This window comes from Cebus imitator, unplaced genomic scaffold (assembly GCF_001604975.1).
Source record: "Cebus imitator isolate Cc_AM_T3 unplaced genomic scaffold, Cebus_imitator-1.0 Scaffold131, whole genome shotgun sequence".
Lineage (NCBI taxonomy): Eukaryota > Metazoa > Chordata > Mammalia > Primates > Cebidae > Cebus > Cebus imitator.
Genome location: NW_016107446.1, coordinates 3728633 through 3749037, shown reverse-complemented (window position 1 = coordinate 3749037; position 20405 = coordinate 3728633). Strand labels below are relative to the sequence as shown.

The following is a 20405-nucleotide window of genomic DNA, read 5'->3' as shown; positions in this document are numbered from 1 at the left end:
GGAATATTATGCAGCCATCAAAAACGATGAGTTTGTGTCCTTTGTGGGGACATGGATGAACCTGGAAACCATCATTCTCAGCAAACTGACAGAAGAGCAGAAGATCAAACACCACATGTTCTCACTCATAGGTGGGTGTTGAACAATGAGAACACATGGACACAGGGAGGGGAGCACTACACACTGTGGTCAGTTGGGGGGAAATAGGGAGGGACGGTGGGGGTTGGGGAGCTGAGGAGAGATAGCAAGGGAAGAGATGCCAGATGTAGGTGATTGGGAGGAAGGCAGCAAATCTCACTGCTACGTGTGTACCTATGCAACAATCTTGCATGTTCTTCACATGTACCCCAAAACCTAAAATGCAATAAAATAAATAAATGGCAAAAAATAATTAGCAAAAGTGTTTCAGCTATAAATTTTTAACTTGAATAATCAAGTGCTCTGGTGTAAATGTTAAAGGTTTTAATCATGCAAAGCTGCCAATTCATCTTAATGCTGTAAACAAATTTGATATTTTATTTATATTGTACTTCCCCATAAGTATAGCATTGTAAAGGCTTGCTTAAATTACCATTTTTTAACTTTTGAGAAATGTTTTTATTATGAAAGTATTCAAATATATACAAGAGTAGAGGAAATAGTGTAATGAATTTCCATGAACTTATTTTCCAGCTTCAATAATCTTATCACCTTTTAGTACCCTTTAGCCTTCTTTAGGAGAACAATTGATGTATTAAAAGATATACAGCATTTGAGACTTAGAAAAACATCAGGAAACTTGTGAAGACTCAGTTTTGACAGTGGAAGCATGATTGAAAGACCTACATTTTTGCATGTGATCATTTGTGATCCTACAGTGTCAGGGGCTACCACTGCACCACCAATTCAAATGATGTTCATGGTTGGAAAACTTGCATGCACATTAAACCATGTCTTTCTTTCCAGTTGAACGTGCAGGCAACTGGGAAGACTTCAGCTGCCAAGCACACAGGGTTGGAGCTTAAGTAAACCTGCCTATGTTCAAATTCTAGCCCCTGCTCTTGCTAGCAGAGTAATCATAGGCAAGTTACTCAAACTCACTGAGCCTCAGTTTCATCACCTACAAATGATGAATATTGTTACCAAGCTTATAGGGTTACTCCAAAGATAAAACAAGTTAATGCATGTAAAACATCTAACACAGGCTTAGAGTTGGGACCTTCTCATATAGCTGGCTTGCCTACAATACTGGTTTGACCTCATTCAGAGGCTATATTACAATTGGAAACAAATCCATTGACCACAGATGACAGCCAGGACTATGCCACATCTCTCAGGATGTTGCCCCTAGTCCTAGTCTCCAAGACAAGCTAAGCCCCTTCTACACTGACTTTTTTTCTCAAGAAGAAGAATTTGATGGGGAAATCTTATCCTTTGCAGACATAGGTGAAGGCTGGTTTCATGCACTTGGCTCACCGTTGCCTGCCAGGACTGTTTCAAAGTACTCATCCCAGCTTCCTGGGTCAGGGAGTAATTTGTTCATCCTTTGAAAATGGTAGTAGGACACCAGGTTGTCCTTGGGATTTCTTGCCACATAGATTATCTAAAGTGGTGAGAAGAAACAATATAAATGATAGAAGAAGTTAGAGATTGGGCAGTCAGTGTGCACAGTATATGTGTTCTGGTAACCATGTCCTAAAGGCCATGAATGTTTCTTTTTCTCTTCCACTCATCATCCAGCAGCCAGAATGATCTTGTAAAAATGGAAATCAGGTAAGGCTACTCCCCTGTGTAAAACTTGTCAATTTCTCTACATTGCTCCTATGATTAAGTTCAAAGTTCTCAACCTGGTGTTCAGGCTCTATGTGATCCCACCCTCCGATTCCCTTTGCTCACTTTCTCCTGGTCACACTTGCCCTCCCTCCTTCTGTGGTAGTGCTGATTTTGTGGCTGTCCTATAATGTTTCTGGTTGTCCTTCTTTAGTGGGTCCTGCTCTGCCATTCGGCTCCTAAAACAGGGAGTCTTAAAATGATGACCATCAAGAGGTCTGTGCCTCTCTCTAAAAGTGTATGCTGAATTTTGTATAGATGTGCACTTTGTCAGGAGTAGAGTCACAATTTTCCATAGATTCTCCATGGGGTTTATGATCACTAAAAGTTTGAAATATTTAATTTAAATGTTGGCCTTTTTTAGTGCTCTGCATGGGTCTAGGTCTACTTTTATTTTTGCTTTATTTACTTTTTCTATTTTTTTTGCTATTTTCTTCTATTGCTGTAAATTTCATATGTTTATGACTCACAAATTTGTCTCCTGTGCTAGAGACTCATATCTGTATCCCTACCTGAATGTTCTGCATTCGTTTTAGACTCAATGGGGTCAAAATTCAATTCATCTTCACACAAACTTACTGCTCCTCTTTTATGATCTCTTTCCATTAATGGTACTACCATCAACAGTTATAGTGACATAATCATACGAGATGGTTCTTATTCCACATCTTCCATAGCCAGTCATTGAGAGGTCTTGTGAATTCTGTCTGTTGTGTACATTTGGAATTCATTTTCTCACTGCCTCTGTCTTAACCCAAGCCTTTTAAATTCTTTTCCTGGACTATTGCTACCATCTCCTCACAGATATCCTGTTTTCCATCTTGCCCAAGTTCTGTTCACCCCTCCCAACCACCACATCCCCCAGGGGAACTTTCTACAATGTAAATGGGATCATGTCACTTTCTTGTTCACTTCACATCTTCAGTGGGATCCAAGTAGCCTATAGGTTAAGTTCAAACATCTTAGCAGGCAAGGCTGTGTAACAAGGCATCTCTGGCTCCTTCCCACTGCTCATGCCTCTTTTGTGGCCTTGGACCTATTTTCTTAAGTCTTGGCTTCTGCTCTTTCAGTAACATGGAATGCCCTTCCCTTTCTTATTACTTGAAAAAATTATGTCTATTCCTCATGCCCTGACTTCTCTGTCACTCTTGTTGACACCCCTTGTCAAGGAGTTTTGTACTTCCCACTTCTGCTCCCATAATGCCTTACCCAGTTCTTAATCTGTCATGGCTAATGATGAGCTCAGTATATACCTACTTCGAGAAGAGAGGATCAACATCTACTAGGCTCAGTCCTGAGCCTCTCAGCCTCTTAATAATGCTATAAGGTGGAGGTACTTGAGCATACTTTTGATACTTGTTAAATTGCTGTTATATTATTCTTATTTTACTGACACTCCCAGATCAGCCTGGCTCTATCTGTATTAACAACATATTTCCATTTGCTTTCAGTCATTCAGCTACGTCTGCCCCCAGACTCCATGTCTACATAGGAAAATCCACTAGGACCAGTAAGTGGAGTAAGACCCTGGATGTCACTAGAGAACCAGAGAGAGTAAAGGTGCGAATCTTGACAAGACTGTCAGAGGGCACCGAATGCCACATGGAAAATGAAGGTTGGGACTGCTTTGGCTTAGTGCCAAGGTCCATTTACAGATTCTCCCTGTAGAGGAATACTTTTTTAGATTGAAAGGCAATAAATGGTATCTTGGTGCTCTGAAAGAATTAAAAAAATTCCTTAGTGACCAATTTGAGACATAAATGAAAATGCATCTGCACCCCTGTAGGCTACAGTTGGAAAATAATTTTGATGTTTACAAAAATTTGACTTTCATCAGGTCTCAGAATGACTAGGGCTTGCTGCTTGTAGGCACCTTTAGATGCTTAAAAGAGACAGTTTATCTACAAGTGAGATAAAGTGAGAGGACAGTAGATCATACAGTTTTTAAGATTCCTTCAGTGCCACTTTCTGATCATTTAAATACTCATTACCTTAAGGCTGGCTGGAGGCCAACTGCCTAGAAGCTTCGGAAGAGTTCTGTAGTTATAGGAGGCATAGAGTGGGTGGTGTAGAGTAGCAGAAAGAGCATGGGCTGTGGTAAGAAAGAGGTGGATTTGCAGCCCATCTCTTCCACCGTCCATGTGTTTGTCATTGGGCAAGTTATGCAACATCTCTGAGCTACAATGTGCTCAGGTACCTCTACCTTATAGCATTATTAAGGGGATGAGATACTCAGAAATGAGCCTAGTAAATGTTGATCCTCTCTCTCTTCTTGATATAGGTATATGCTAAGCACATCCTTATCTCTGAGAGATTAAGAACATATTATATGATTGTAGATTCCATAATCTGCTCCTGGCAGATACAATCTGGGGATGACTGGGCAATAGTTATGACACAATAAACTGCTCCCTATGTTTTCATGAGGAAAATCTGTCTCTGAATATTTTCTGTTTCAAGCTTACCTTACAGTTTTCCTCCCAGAAGGATGGAGGCAGTAGTTGTACAGGAAGATGAGTTTTCAGGGTCCTTGGGGAAGGCATCATGTTAGCCTCGTCAATCCCTGCAAAAATTTTCCTGACTCATTCTCTGATTTTAAAAAAGTTTTAATTTTTTATGCAATTGATATTATCAGTTTTTTTTCTAATGGTTTCTGGGTTTTGTGCCATGTTATGCTTTTTTCATTCCTAGATGATAAGAAACTATTTCTCCCTATTTTCTTTTAGTATTTAGCACTTTGTATTTCCTTTTGTACCTCTGATTCTTTGCTACTTTGGCCTTCATTTGGTGTATTATTTACTGTTGAGTGCTCTCTCCATTTCTCATCCCATTAGCCTTTAGAAATTACCACAGTTCCACTTGGCCACAAGGGATTGTTGGCACCAATGCAAATGAGGACCATGAGACCACATTGACAGAATTCAGGTTACATGGTGATCATCCAGGTGACCCAGAATGTGCCTACTTTATATTTTTTAATTACCATGAAAATAATAATTAAGAAATTATTGTAAAGATCTTGAGGACTCTCAAAGATGTGTCCACAGATGGCCTCCAGGGTCAAACCGAGGTGATTTAGTATGGAGTAGAACACTTTTCAAAACCTGTTCTTCGTTATATTTAACCCTAATTTTGGCTGTTTTTCTCAAGCACACTGGTGTGACACCAACTGAGCGGTTTGGAAAACCTGGCACATGTTAGTCTAGTTCCCCCATCCTACCCCTTCTCCCCCAAAAGAAGAATGAGAGAGAAGGCAACAAACAAGATTTGGTTTTAGGCCATTAGTTTGTTCATTCATTTCCCAAAGATGAGATCATAAGTCAGTTGTTCAGATGGAACTAGGATGGATTTCTGTAGAAAAATTCTAATTAAAGATGACCAGGTGCCCATGTTGATCCAACATGGTCTATTTAATTCCACTCTATCCCTCAGATACCTGTACCTGGAGTCCACATAGGAGACACACACACATTCACGCACACTGCATAGCTTAGTGCTTGAGAGCATGAACTTAGGAAACAGAATTCTTGGGTCCAAATCTTGGCTCTGCTACCTATTAATTGTGGACCTTGAGCAATCATAATCTCTCTGTATCTTAATTTCTTCACATATAACATGGCAGCTACCTCATAAGTTGTGAAGAATAAGTGAGTTAATATGCAAAAAGTATTTAGAATAATGCCTAGCTCCTGGTATGTGCTATGATTGTCTTAGCTATGACTATGACACTTACTGTTTTTCCATGGGAAGTGCATGGTGCATCCCAAATTTGAATCTGTGGTCCTTGGTGCCAGGCATCTTTGGCCCTGACACTGGGGTGCCACATGAGGAAGCAGGGACTCTGTTGGGTGAGAAATGTGTAGCTAACGATTGGCACTTGTAACTGGTTGAATATTTTATTTAATAGATAGATTGTACCTCTCTATTGTTAAGTGTTAAAGTGAAATACATTAAGCAAAAGCATCTGTCTAGATTTGCACGAGGAAAGTTATTTTTCACCCAGTACTTAGAATTAGGGATTAAAGGGAGTATTTCCCCCCCAAAATATGTTCGACTTTCAGACTCTCTACTCCTGAATTGTTCACCTTTATGTGAGGACTGTGAGTTTGTAAATGGAAGACTTACCCCAGTACGTCATTTTTATACACTCCAGGAAAGGTTGTCGAAGTTGAATGGGAGCACGCCTGCTCTTCTCAATATCTCCATCATTTTGTATCAGATCTACAATTTCCTGTGTCCAAGTGGTTCCTGAAAGAAAGTAGAATAAAGATCTGAGGAACTGATTTTTGATTTTCTGCAACTTAGAATTTAGAAACATGTTATAAAAAATTAATTTGCCTGCTAATACCTCACTTATGTTGCTTACGACATTGAATGAAAACCAAAACCAGCTATTATCTTTTCCTCACCAGAAAGATTAAGGGCAGAAATGTGACTTCTTTATTTTTTACTCCAATGATGTGCTTAAAAAATCTGAATATGCATTAATATATAAATAATATATAAATGCATTAATATATAATATATAAAACGATAATACAAATAACTATTATATGTAACAACAGGGATTATTTTTAAAATTTCCATTTGAAGAAAATCACAGAAATTCCCAAACATTAACTTTATCATTAAAAACTCTGGCTGCTAAACTGACAGAAGAGCAGAAGATCAAACACCGCATGTTCTCACTCATAGGCGGGTGTTGAACAATGAGAACACATGGACACAGGGAGGGGAGCACTACACACTGGGGTCAGTTGGGGGGAAATAGGGGAGGGACAGTGGGGGGTGGGAAGCTGGGGAGAGATAGCAAGGGGAGAAATGCCAGATGTAGGTGATGGGGAGGAAGGCAGCAAATCACACTGCCACGTGTGTTCCTATGCAACAATTTTGCATGTTCTTCACATGTACCCCAAAACCTAAAATGCAATAAAATAAATGGGAAAAAAAAACCAAAAAAAACTCTGGCTGCTAATAAGTAGTCTAGTTTTTTTTTTTTTTTTTTAGAACCAAGAAACTGACACAATGTCCATAATACGAAAAGGAAGAAAAAGTAAGAATTTCAAATAATCCACAAGCTGAAAAAATGAGATTGAATGAATTCCTCTTTCAAAGACAAAGCAAGATTAAACAGTGACTTCTATAAGAAAGGCGAACTCCTTATAAATGAAAAAATGATCTTTGCTGCATTTGAGGGTAAAATTTGTTTCTCTTCATGGCCTCATCTGTGATCTTACTGATTCTGGCCTCTGCAGGGCCTGTCCTCAGGAAGTGCATCCTTGTTTGGCTTCTAGGACCCTTGGCTGACCTGGTCCTGTTTTTCTGTGGGGAAGCATGGACTGGATGTGTGTGGGGCTGTGGAATCAAATGGACTCAACTCCTATATATGACGTATGAGTTGGGTGGTTTTGGAAAAATTACATAAACTTGTTGTACATTATTGATTCTCATGTGGTTTTGTGAGTTGGAAGAGAAAAAAGGTAGAACCCAGCTTGTCGTAGGCACTAAAGAAATGGTAGGTGTCGTCACGTTTTGATGGTATTGGTATATATCCTGAGGGCCAGAGCTAGAACAAATGGGACCACTGTGCTCGGGAAAACCCTGGGAAATAAGGTGCTATTCTTGTCGTGGTTCCCCCATGCCAGTTTTCTGTGATCCTGGTCTCCTTTCTCTAGTACCCTGATGCAGGTTCCTGGGTGCAGTGCCATGGCTCTGGCTCCACCTGTAGACTGTGCCCTTGTACCAGCTGCTCAGCTCCTGGTCAGTTCCTACTCTGCACTAAAACCAATTTATCTTTCTGCCCTTCTGGAGTCAGCACTGGTTTCATCTTCAAACCTTTGTTGCCTCCTGGTGATGTGCTGTCCTAATTCCCAGTCCATGCTTCTTTGACAGTTTCAGAGAGCCTTTCTCCACATAGGTTAGCTCTGCCTTTTCCTGTAAACTGTGAGCATGGAATGTGGCCTTGCTTCTCTGTAGCCTCTCAGAGGAAGTCCTGGGTGCCTCTTCCTGCAGACTCCACTTTGTACTTGGCTTTGGTATCAAAGATGCTGTGAGCATCTCAGGAAACCTGGGCTCCTTCAGTATCCCTTGACCCTATTCCTGTTTGGTTGGTGTAAGGGCTTCTGCCAGACCTCCTAGCCTCACATTCCACACTTACTCCCAACCCAGCCTGCTGACAGGGCCCCTTGCACCATGACTGGTACTCATCAGTAACTGCTCACCTCTTGCCCTGGGGAGCTGAGTGCCACTACATTATGCTTCTCAGTCACCACTATGGCCTGGTTTCCAGCACAGGCTGATGTCTGCTTTTCCATGGACTCCACCTACAAGGTGGCAATTTCAGGCACATATGTTGACCTGAATGGCAACTCAGCAAGCCATGGTATGGCTCAGGCAAGCTGTGGCAAAGACTGTGCTCTGCAGCTTGTTCATGGAGATTGTAAAAGGTGCTGGATGCACAGCCGGATTTTCCTTCTGAATGGAAGTGTTTATTCCACCAGTTGCTTGGGATGCTGCTGGTAGATGGTCCCCAGCTATTCAGCCCTCTCCAGGCCCCTTCCTGGGACATCTTCCATTTAGGGACTGGCTAACACTCTGTTCCCCTCTCCCCAACTGGGATGGGACCAACTCTGCAGGGCCATCCCAGCTGCAGATCATACCATAGGAGGCTTTTTGCTGGGACTGAGTTGAAGCTCAGCTTCTTCCTCTGGCTAATTCTGCTTCCTTCCTTTCCTTAACTTCCAGGGTTGGGGGAGGTGTAGTAATTCCAGGCACACTCCCTAATAAACATCTCACATACTTATCTTGAACTCAGAATCTGACTCCTGGGAAGAAAAGGGGCTGGTTTGGGAGTGAGTATCATGATTTCAGATTATGACAGGGTGACTTAGATAAGTAGTAGATGGGGCCTGGAACCCAGCATCTGGGATGGCTTGTGTTTTATAGGGTCACTGTCACCTTCCAATTTGCCCAGGGCAATACAGGTTGATCCTGTTGTGCCAGCTTAATTATTAAGTGTCTCTTTCTATATCAGATGAGTTAGTTTGGCAGATAAATGATTAAGTCACCACAGCATCAGGTCAGCCATCTCCCACATGTCTCAAGTATCTGTAATGCCCTGTTGCTAATCTCAGAAAAAAACATTCTTTCTTATTTTCTGGATTTGAGCTGGGAAAATGCTCAGTTCTCATGAGTCCCAAGAAGACAAACTTCTCACTCAAATGAATTTCTCTTTTCATAATTATTTTCCACTTGTAGCATTGTATTTCTTGTTCCGTATTGATAAAGTGTTATCCTAGAGGGAAGTTAGTAAGAGTGTGACCCTGGATAACTTGACTTGCTTTGTGAAAAAGGCAGTTCAAGTTTTCAGGGGATAATCTTGCCTCTAGGTGATTCAGATAGAATCTGTGTTGATAGAACTGACAACTTGAGGAAAGGAAACCCAGTAGTCATTCCAGGCTGTGGCTGGGGCTGTTCACAAGCACCAAGTGCAGTGCCCATCTAACAACCATGTTATTAATTTGATCAAAACAGGTACTTACTTCAGATCTTTCTGGCTCGAAGATTCACTCCACTGGCTGCCAGGACACAACCCATTTCTGGCTTCTTCTCTGTCCAATGTCTAAGTGAGAAAGCTTCTTGGGGTTTGGTCCTGTGCCCTCTTTTTCCTCTATGCTTTCTTCCCATGTGATTCCATTCATTCCCATTGTTTTAAACATCATTTTTAGTAGACACTGTTGGTGCCTTCCTCAGATCCCCTGTACCAGCCTCTTGCACCCCCTCCAACCTCTCCATTGCTGTGAGTGCTGGCCGCTCATGTCTCTCAGCTCCCTGCTTTGCTGGAGAAGTGTCATCCTCTGAAGGGAGGCTCCTAATGGAGACAGCCTCCATCCTTCCACTTCCCTCCTGCCCTAACCACATCAGGGCAAGGCTTTACTAAATGCCACTTCTTTGCTTGGCCTCTTCCCCTCCCTTATCCTACACATACCCTTACTGTTTTTTTTTTTTTCCTAAAAAGCACCACTTCAATAACTCATGTACGCTTGAATCCTTGCCTCAGGCTCTGCCTTAGGGCATTTAACCTGAGATGTTTCAATCTGCAGCATTTCCAGTTATATCTCCAGCTAGAATGGGCTTCCCTCTGTGATATATTTCTGACATCTCCCCTGACATCAAAACTTACTGGTCTAAAGGTCATCTCGAACTTAACGTGTCCCAAACTGAGCTGTAGTTTAACTGCCCACCTCCTGCACAGGCTCTATGCCTCTCCTTCTCCCAGGCTCTCCCATCTCAGCACAAGGGGCCACTCAGTTGATAAAGCCAGAAGAGAGCCACCCAGGAGTTATCCCTTCCTCTCAGATCTCAAGTAATTTTACCTCCAAAATACATCTGAAGTTTTCTCTCGCTCTCCATTTGCACTCTTGCCTCCTTAGTCTAAGCTACTTTCTTTCTCATCTGGAAATGGCAACATATACATCTTGTGTTCCCCAGTCCATATTTGACCCCCTTCGATCCATTCAACTGCCTAATAATAGATACCCTGGCCCCTCTCAGACCTGTACTTCCCTGACTCAGTGCTTGGCACTGGCATCCACTTGATCATTCCACCCCCAAATCTTGTCTCTTCTCTTTCCCTTACCCCCCACATATCATCTATCAGCAAGTCCTACTGCCCCTGTCTGCATATGTAAACCCTTCCTCTTCATGCTCACTATTATGGGCTAACTTGTGTGCTCCTCTATTTATATGTTGAAGTTCCTACCCACAGTATCGCAGAATATGACCTTGTTTGGAGATAGAGTCTTTATAGAGGTAATCAAATAGAAATGATGTCATTAGAATAGCTCGCACCCAGAAAGACTGATGTCTATATAAAAAGGGGAATTTGGAGGTAGATGTGCACACACAGAGAGTGCAACGTGAATGTGAAGTTGCCATTTACCTGCCAAAGAGAGAGGCCTGGAACAGCGGCTTTCCTCACAGCCCTCAAAAGAAACCAAGTCTGCTGCTACCTTGATTTTGGACTTCTGACGTCCCAAACTATGAGACAATAAATATCTATTGTTTAAGTCACTGAGTTAGCGGTACTTTGTTCATAGCCATAGCAAACTGATAATACATTCTCTAATCTAAATTAGGACCTCCAATGTTCTCTCATTACACTCTACATTTCTTTCTAAGGTCTTATCACAGGTAATCAAATATCTGTGAAAAGATTTGTTTAATGGTTTAATGTTCTTCTCTAGGCTGTACTGTAAATCCCTGCAGGGCAAAGATAATGAACATTTTACCAATCCTACGCTTGGTGCGGGTCTCTGGCATTTAGAAGTTTCTTAATAGGTAATTGTTGAATGCAGGGGAAAAAAATGAATAACATGGATTTTTTTAACCTGAAGAATCTGCTTTGACTTGTTACCTATTTTTGATAAATGAACTACTCTATCTCTAAAGAAATCTCTATAGTATTATAGAAAAATCTTAGATCCTTTGCCATTCTGTCTGATTTCTAGAGAAGGACACTTCCTTCTTCTGCTCTTTGATTTTACTACATGACCCTATAAGGTGCTGATACACACTCCAACTTTCCCTCTTCTCTTTCCCATGTGCATACCTGCTTTGGGGTAAGAAGCAATGAGAAGGTCATCAGGCTTTGCTTGGAAGTTCCAGATCTTATCCCAGCAATCGCATACTTTCTTTTGAAGGATGATTCCATTCACTTGGGAAAATTCTCCTCGGCATAATAAGCCCCATTGTAACTCACTTGTCTTCTCCACCTTATCGTTAGCCATTTCTTCCACCATGGTCTTCACCAGCAGGGGAAAGTGAAAAGTAAATGAAAGCAGAGGTTCACATGGGTTTTATGTATTCAGTGCTTTGGGCACAGAGCTCTGGTCATTCATTACAGGTAAATATGTTCAGGCAAACAAAGATAGACAATTTGCATGGCTTCTGGGTGGAACTGGAAAAAAGTCTTCAGCATTGTACCAGAATAGGCCTTACCTTTTCTACTGGCGAGACTCTGGTAGGGCTCCCCCTCCGTACTGCCAGGGGGAAGAGCAGCAGCGAGGCACCAGTCCAGGAGCCTGCCCAATTCCAGGAGGTCACTTACTGGTCCCACGGTTACCCACGGAGATGAGGAATTTAGAAGAAATCACTGAAGGAATGCCTGGAGCAAGTCTTCAGGAATTCCCTTCATTCTTCCTTCTCTTCATCTGGAGTTACTCTCCCTACAGAAAGAAGAGTGATTTTCTCTTCTGGGTTTGGTTATCCCTGGAGATTTGGAGAAACACATTCCCTAGACCTAAGCAGACCCATGCTTCGTTGACATATCACATGCTAGGTGTGCATGTTAGGTGCACATGTTGCCAGCTGGGGCAGTCCACCTGGAAATTCCATCTCAACTTCTAATACTCAGAGAGTTACCTAATTCTCAGGTCTGTTTCTTTTCTGTGAGAGGTTAGACTGCAATATTTGAGGACTGTTATTACAACGAGTTTTTTTATATCGAGGCACAGCTTACATGCAGGCAAATGCACAAAGTATAAGTTTACGTCTTGATGAATTTATACTTCTATATGCACCCACGTAACCACCATCCAGATCAAGATATAGGACATTCCCATTGCTTCTGATAGTTCCCTCCTGCTCCTTCCCAGTCAATGCTGTACCAGTGCCCCACACCCAAGGCAGAGGCTATTCTGACTTTTGTCACTGTAGTTTAGTTTTGTCTATTCTTTTTTTTTTTTTTTTTGAGACAGAGTCTCACTACGTCACCAGGCACCAGGCTGGAGTGCAGTGGTGTGACCTTGGATCACTGCAACGTCCGCCTCCTCGGTTCAAGCAATTCCCCTGCCTCAGTCTCCCAAGTAGCTGGGACTACAGGCATGCGCCACCACGCCCAGCTAATTTTTTTGTATTTTTAGTAGAGATGGGGTTTCACCATGTTGGCCAGGATGGTCTGGATCTCTTAACCTCTTGATCTGCCCGCCTTGACCTCCCAAAGTGCTGGGATAGTTTTGTCTATTCTTAAACCTCATATTAATGGAATCATACATTATATACTTCTTCGTGTGTGGCTTTCTTCTTTCAACATAATGTCTTTGAAATTCATCAAGTATCAGCAGCAAGTATCAGTAGTTCATTTCTTTCTTTCTTTCTTTTTTTTTTTTTTTTTGAGATGGAGTTTCGCTCTTGTTACCCAGGCTGGAGTGCAATGGTGCGATCTTGGCTTACCGCAACCTCCGCCTGCTGGGTTCAGGCAATTCTCCTGCCTCAGTCTCCTGAGTAGCTGGGATAGTTCATTTATTTCTATTGCCATATGCTATATCACTGAATGAATATACCAGAATTTTAAAATCCATTCTTCTTTTGATGGACATAAGGGGTGATACCAATTTTTGGTAATTATGAATAGACCTCCTATGACATTTTCACTATTTTTTTTTTGTGGACAGATGCACTCTCTCATATTCTTTTGAGTGCATGACTATGATTTGAATTGCTGGATCATTGGTATATTTAGCCTTAGTAGAAACTTCCAGTTCTTCAATACATAAACAATGACACTTCAGTTAATGATATGAAAAGAGCTACCTGACCACCTGTCTGAATGCTCTCTAAGTGCTTCTTCTAATTCTGAGATTTGGACTCCCTGGCAGTGTGGGAGGACTGGCAGCCCCTTATTTATGTCACTTAGCTGTTGGCTCAGTCAGGTGTCTGCCTTATTGGAGCTGTAACTTCTACTCAGTTTGAAGTGAGTGGCCGAAGAACAATGGGCTGCTGAACAAATGGGCTCCTGTCACTGTGTTGGAGAGGCAGGCTTTTCCAGAGACCACCTCTGCCAGGATTTCTTTTAGCATTTAGATTGACTCAACCCAAGCAAGGGGGCTTCGCTTCGTCATGCTGGAGGGATTTTAGAGCTCATACTGTTCATTTACTTTCTAGAATGTGTCATCTGACATACTGGGCATTGGCATTAACTGCACATTTCAAACAAACCATTATAAAGGCCAGCAGAGAAACATTGCCTCAACTGGTCAGATGGAGAGAATTCTACCAAACTCACAGTAGCCGCGGTGTTATCCCACTCTCAGTCATTTCTCAGCCTCAGCTTCAGGCACTATCGCTGTTTCTGAGAGCCCTTGCAGGGACTCAGAGACTTCAGAGAAGACCTGCTACCTGGAGTCCCCAACAGAAGGTGGAGAGGGAGTGTTCACCAACACTGTTAAGTCTTTTGATTTATTTCTTGTATATTTATTTATTTAACAGATTTATATATATACATATATGTTTACATATATACATTTATATTTACACACACACAAACACACAAACTAGCTTAAACCATTTGAAATGGCCATTTTTGAGCTTAAAAAGGTCAGATATTGGCTGGCTTGTTTTTAAATTTATTGCCTCTCACATCCTAGTTCACGTGTCATGAGTTTTCTTTGAGATGTGGGGCTGGGACTCTGCCATCCGTGTTTCTACTGCGCCAGCTGACGCCTCTTCTTTGAGTCTTTGCTCACAAGGAGACTGAGAGGCAAGAGAAGGGGTAGAGACTTGCCCTTTTTGCTGCCTTCTTGCTCCAGGGAGTGGTAACCCTGAAATAACTCACTTCCTATAGCAGCAGCAGAGTCAGTGTGCAGATCACTTCAGAGCCAGCGTATTCACAGTGACCTCAGGGACAGAGCCCTGGCCAATCTGTGCTCCTTCCCCAGGGGTGAGGGTTTTCTCTACACACCCCTCCTTCAAAATCCTGTTTCAGTAATTCTCATCTTTCTGAACTTTCTGTGCGATACTTGAATGTTTGCTTTCTTTTTTGGCACCAATTTCAAATGACTCAACCTAATACTCACACATCTGAATTTAACAGTAAATCATAAATGTAATGGTCCCTTTAACAAAGGGAGAATAATGCTCCCTTTTCAGTGATAGGCAGATGCTTGGCCTGTCACTGAGATATAGTAAGAGTAAGAGACTTACTGGGGGACAATGCTTGTGAGGGATAAATGAGCAGGGCTGTCAGAGCCTGGTGTAGTAGTAACCTCTGTGGAGAAGGGCAGGAAAGAGGGAAGGAAGGAAGACTGGGTAGGCAAAATCTTAGACTGGTTTAATTCTCAGAAAGTTTTAGCAAAACTGTCGGGGGGTTCTCCTTCCAAGTGCCCATCTGAGAAGATGCTCCTCCTGAGAAGGACAGGGCCAGGTGATGGGCGGAAGAATGTGGCCAGCTGACCTCAGGACCTTGAAACTTTGGTTTGGAGAGTTAACCACCAGACTTTTGACAAGGTTCCATAGTTTCTGTTACAACTATTCTGTCAGTTTATGAAGCACATTGAGCTCAGCTCCTTAGCTAACAAAATGATTTTATTTTCCAGGTGCTTGCAGAGAGGAAAGGGTAATTTATAATTTGAGCAAGCTCAGGAAGTCATTTCTAGGGAAAAGCAGTGATAAGGGGAATAAAAATTGGAACATAAGGTATTGAAATTGCCCCTGTGTAGTACAGCTTTGTTTCTCTCTCTCTCTCTCTCTCTCTCTATATATATATATATATATCTCCATGTGGAAGGTCAGCGAAGAGTCAGCCATTTTCCTCCTTAGTCTTCATCAAATCTCTCATTCTGTGCCACTGTGGAGTAATGCTTTCACTCTCCCATGGTCCCTGAAAAGCAATGCAATCATGCTTGAGAGATTGGAGAGGAAGTCTAATCTGAACGCTTTTTCCTTAAAGTGAAACCTTACAGATAATTAAAAAGTATGAATTCTTATAACAGGTACACATCACAATCAATTTTCTTTCAAAGACTTATTAATATTTTGAGAAAAACTCAGAATAATTGGCAGTATCATGTTAGTTAAAAAGGTTTTAAGGTCAGTCATGGTGGCTCATGCGTGTAATCCTAGCACTATGGAGGCCAAGGTAGAATTGCTTGAGCCCAGAAGTTCAAGACCAGCCTAGGCAACATAGTTAGACCCTGTCTGTACGAAAAATAAAAAAAATTAGCTGGGCATGGTGGTGTGTACCTGTGATCTCAGCTACTTGGAAGGCTGCAGATGGGAGGACTGCTTGAACCCAGGTGTTTAAAGTTGTAGTGAGCTGTGATTGTACCACTGCACTTCAGCCTGGGTGACAGAGTGAGATCTTTCTTTAAAAAAATAAGGAAACAAGCATATTAATATTCCTTTCCAAAATACTAGTTATGTAATAATATTGTTCTCAAAGAAATTCATGGTGGTTGGCAGGCAGCTTTCCTCATAAACTGGGAGATGGAGTGGTTCATGATGTCACAATTTATTGCCACATGGTTGGTCATCTAGTTTTTCCTCATACTTTCAAGTGATGTCTGCTGAGCAATACTTTTGACAGCCTCTTCATCTAGTTTCTTCCCCATAAATTCCATTATCTTTTGAACTTCATGTTCTGCATGCTCTTGGGTGGGGAAAGGACAACAAGTTGTCATGAGGGGATTTAGGGGAGACAATAAAGGAAAGCAAGGAAACCAAATCTGGGAGATGTTCTTTAAATTCTCTTCATCTTGATATTCGTGATATTGTTAATCTTGCTCACCGAAACTTTCCCTACTGTGCCCAGCACTGCAGTTGTGTCTCTGCTGTTAGAAACTTTCCCACCAGCAGAAGGATCTGGAACTCAAGGCCTGCTGTGCAGATTCTTTTGTCCCATGAGGTGATCACTTGATGTGGTGTTCTCTCCCTTCTCCTGAGAATGGGGCTTCCTCAGAGCTGGACTCCAGTGATTATTATTGCTCTTCTGGGTCAAGCCCCTCAGAGGGCTACCAGGCTCTGGGCTGGTACTGGGGAATATCAGCAAAGAGTTCTGTGATGTGATCCATATCCAGGTCTCCCAGCAAGTGACAGGGAAGTGACGTAGACTCTGAGATTACTTGGTTGTAGATAAGCTTAGTGTGCTGACTTTCTCAAATATTAGTTATGCCAGCAGTGAAGTCATAACGTGGGCAGACTCAGGACCAGGGTGTTGCAGGCAGTGGTGTTAGCTATTGTTTTCTTCTTCCTGGGAGCAGTGTTTCTCTGCCAAGTGTTTCTGTAAGGGTCTCAGTTGGATGGCTTCCAGCCAGGAGGTGGAATTTGCAAGACAGCACGTGCTGCAGTAGAAGAAGCAGGATATAAGCTTGCTCTAAGTTGACCAGGGGAAGTATTCTTGTTTCTCAGCTAATGGGTGGGATCATAAAGCTTCCCAGTGTTTATGGGGCAGGGTGAGGCAGGTCTGAGCTTTTGGGCCTGGCTTGCTACGGCCACTGGGGGATGCAGGGTGGTTCTCAGGCCAATGGGATTATGATTCAGAGGGGAGTGTGGCTGTCTCTGCCTTGCGTAGAATTCATCAGGGGAGTAAGGGATAGCCAGTAGCAAGGGGCCTCACCCAGCTTCCATGCAGTTGGTGAGGTCAGTCTTGCTCCTGCAGCACCCTGCTAACAACGCCTAGTTTAGATCCAGGCAGCCTAAGCACAGAACTCAGACCTGGCTCAGGCCATAGGGTTCCCTGGTGAGAAAGCAAGTACAGCTTTCCTCCTTCTTTTTTATAAATTAACCTCCATTAATACCTCACACAGTTAGACCATGGTATTCTCTTGTTGAAAAATCTATGTAAGTATTCTCTTGAGGGGACAGGAAATGCTAGAAGTTATCTGCATTTCCCCTGTGCTTTTAGTATTCTCCATTTCAAAATGATTGGCCAGCTCATCCTTTGTTGAGTGGGAGGGGGAGAAGAAGGAGTGGGAAAGGTGTGGCTGGGTGAAGAGATGCAGGAGAGGGCAGGGCTGAATGGCCATGGACCAACCTCTATTCTGTCCCATAGTTATGCCCTTGACTAGGCATGTTCCTAGACCAAACCGAGGATCAGGCTGCTTATTCTCACGGCCCAATAACGAGATGCAGATGAACTAGGGAAGAAGAGAGTTTAATTCTGTAACTGGGTACCGGGGGAAGGCCTGGAAAATATTGCCAGACCAACTCAAAATTACAAAGTTTTCCAGAGCTTGTATACCTTCTAAGCTATATGTCTACATGTAAGTGTGCATTCATCTAAAGACATAAATGATTAACATCTTCTAATCTATAATTAAGATCTGAGTTTTGAAGGCCTTCCTCTGGAGTCTCAGTAAATTTACTTAATCTGGATGGGTCCAGGTGCCAGGGCGATTACTATTATCTTGTCTCCTGCTAAATCATGGAGGTTTGTGGAGTTCCTTTAGACCGCCAGTAAAACTTGTTTGTGGAGGCCTGGGTCCTGTTAAAGATTCCTTCATTGTTTTTCATGCTTCAAGGCCCAGGAAAGGCCCATGCAAAACTCTTTGTGGGCTTTTGTTACATTCCAGCCTTTGTATAAGGGCACTGGTTCTTTCAACTTTTAATATTTAACCACTAAGTGCTGAAACAGTTGTTATGGAGGCCTGCCTGTTCAGCTGTTTATGAGACCTGGCCTGCCACAGACAGAGCAGAGAATACCACACGAGTCACTCACCACAAACACTTGACAACCTGACCAGCATTGGCCTAAACTCTGAGGTCTCTGACTTGCAGTAACCTGTTTGGGCGAGTCTAGTTTTGTATTATTAAGACATTAAGTAAATTGTGCCATTTGGGTCAGATATATTGCTGCATATGAGAAACAGTCCTGATAGAGAATCTGTTAAATATCTCAGACCACATTTTTCTTTTTCGAGAGATCTCTCAACCTCTCCTAGTTTGCCTGCTGCTCGGTCACCCTAATCTTTTCCTATTGCTCTTTCTCTTCTCATGAATCTCCAGTTGTATTTAGCATACTATATACTAAAGAACTGTGTCTGCAGTTAAAATGAAAAAGACCAGGCACAGTGGCTCATGCCTGTAATCCCAGTGCTTTGGGAAACCAAGGTAGGGGGATTGTTTGATGCCAGGAGTTATAGACCAGCCGGGGCAACATAGTGAGATCCTGTCTCTACAAAAAGTAAAAAATAAAAATTAGCAAAGTGTGATGGTGCACATCTGTGGTCCTAGCTCCTCAGGATACTGAAGTGGGCGGATTGCTTGAGCCCAGGAGGTTGAGGCTGCAGTTAGCCACGATTGTGACACTACACTCCAGCCTGGGCAACAGAGTGAGACCCTGTCTTAATTTTTTTTTTTTTTTATAAGGAACGAGTAACCTTCTGGTCAACCTGAAATTCTATGTCCTACTTTTGTAACCAGGTGTGAGAGGCTGAGGGAGGCCAGCTTCCTACCTCTTACCTTAATCCTGAAAGTCTCCATACCCGTGAACACTTCCCAGCCCTCTTAACTGCACCAGTGTGGCTCCCACCCTCGTACTGTGTGTACGGCACAGCCACAATGGATATATTGACATGCTAATCTCAATGTTTCACCATCTTTCTTGGAGCCTGCAGGGGCTTCCTGATGCTCCTAGGATAAAGTCTAACATTCTGCTATCACCATTAAGGCTCCATGTGACATGCCCGCCTTTCTTTGGGACTTTATTTTGCCGGTTCTCCCTGAGCTTACTGCTCTTCTCCTCACAGCCCTTTCTCCTGGCCCTCAAACAGGCCCCCCTCACCAAGCCTGCTCCTGGGTTTCCTTCTCTCTGCCCAGTCTCTGTCTCTTGCCTAGATAAAGCCAGCATATGCTTTACATCTGGGAAGAACCGTGTCCTGTCAGGAAAGCTGTGCCTCAGTCCCCAGTCCCAGCTGATCTGCTGTGGCCTCTCAAAGCCTGAAACCATCTCGCATGGCATTCTCCTCAATTGGTGACATGTGTCATGACTTAGTGGACTTTTGCTTCACATGCTAGACCATAAAATCCACAGGGGAAAGAACTTTGCTCACCACTGTGAGCATTCCCATTATTCACACAGTACCTGGCACATAGTACGCGTACAATTGAGAATGAATGAATGAATAAATGAGTAAATGAAGGATGGCTATAACTTTAGGAGGAAAGAAACAAAATTATTTCTTTTGAGCTGCTGGTGCATACATATGGTGCACGCATATAGGGGGACAGGGTGTGCTAGGGCCCTATGCATCTTAGCTTAAATACTGAATTTCCTGGAACTGGTTCTATTTCTTGCATCTCTGTTCTTGTTTGATTGATCCCTTCTTGCTTAAATTGTGGGCAACTGGTTGAGTTGCAAAACTGTGCTTTACTGGTGGCTTTTCATTCTTGACCTTGATTCTACATGTTCCCGTTGCCATATAGTTTCCACTGGTCGTTGGAAGCTGAATTTAAAGGTGATTTGTTGATGTTTAAAAAAACTCATAGTCCCATGTAATCTCACAGCATTAAACTTCAAAGCTCTTTGAAATACTAAACTTCAAAGTAGGCAGGTTTAGGTCCTAGCTAGTGAAGGAAAAGGAAGCAGAAAGAATTTAAACCAAATGAGAGACTATTTGCTTGACCAAACTTTAGTCAGTCTCCTAATATATCTCCTATACCCCTCTGTGTACCTTCTTGAAAAAAATCCAGTTTTTGCAAGAAAGCTATTAAGTCAATTTAGTAGGAACTCGCTAACCTCAAAATCTGATCAGGTTCTTCATCCTCCCCCATTGCCCAGGTAATATCTAATCACCCTGGCCTATCTTTAGCAACAATCCTGT

The 20405-nt window shown here is 42.5% G+C and overlaps 1 protein-coding gene across 1 annotated transcript in view; it reads right to left on the bottom strand.

Annotated features, from left to right (window-relative positions):
- The window catches only part of LOC108312951 (sulfotransferase 1C4-like), a 34775-nt gene extending 23166 nt beyond the window's left edge, over positions 1–11609 (bottom strand). Inside the window, exons 1-4 of the mRNA XM_037742958.1 lie at positions 11420–11609; positions 5943–6057; positions 4275–4386; positions 1456–1582 (exon numbers count right to left, since the gene is read on the bottom strand). Of these exons, the coding sequence (XP_037598886.1) occupies positions 1456–1582; positions 4275–4386; positions 5943–6057; positions 11420–11609 (544 nt within the window). The remainder of the gene's footprint in view (positions 1–1455; positions 1583–4274; positions 4387–5942; positions 6058–11419) is intronic.
- Between the last annotated feature and the right edge of the window lie 8796 nt (positions 11610–20405).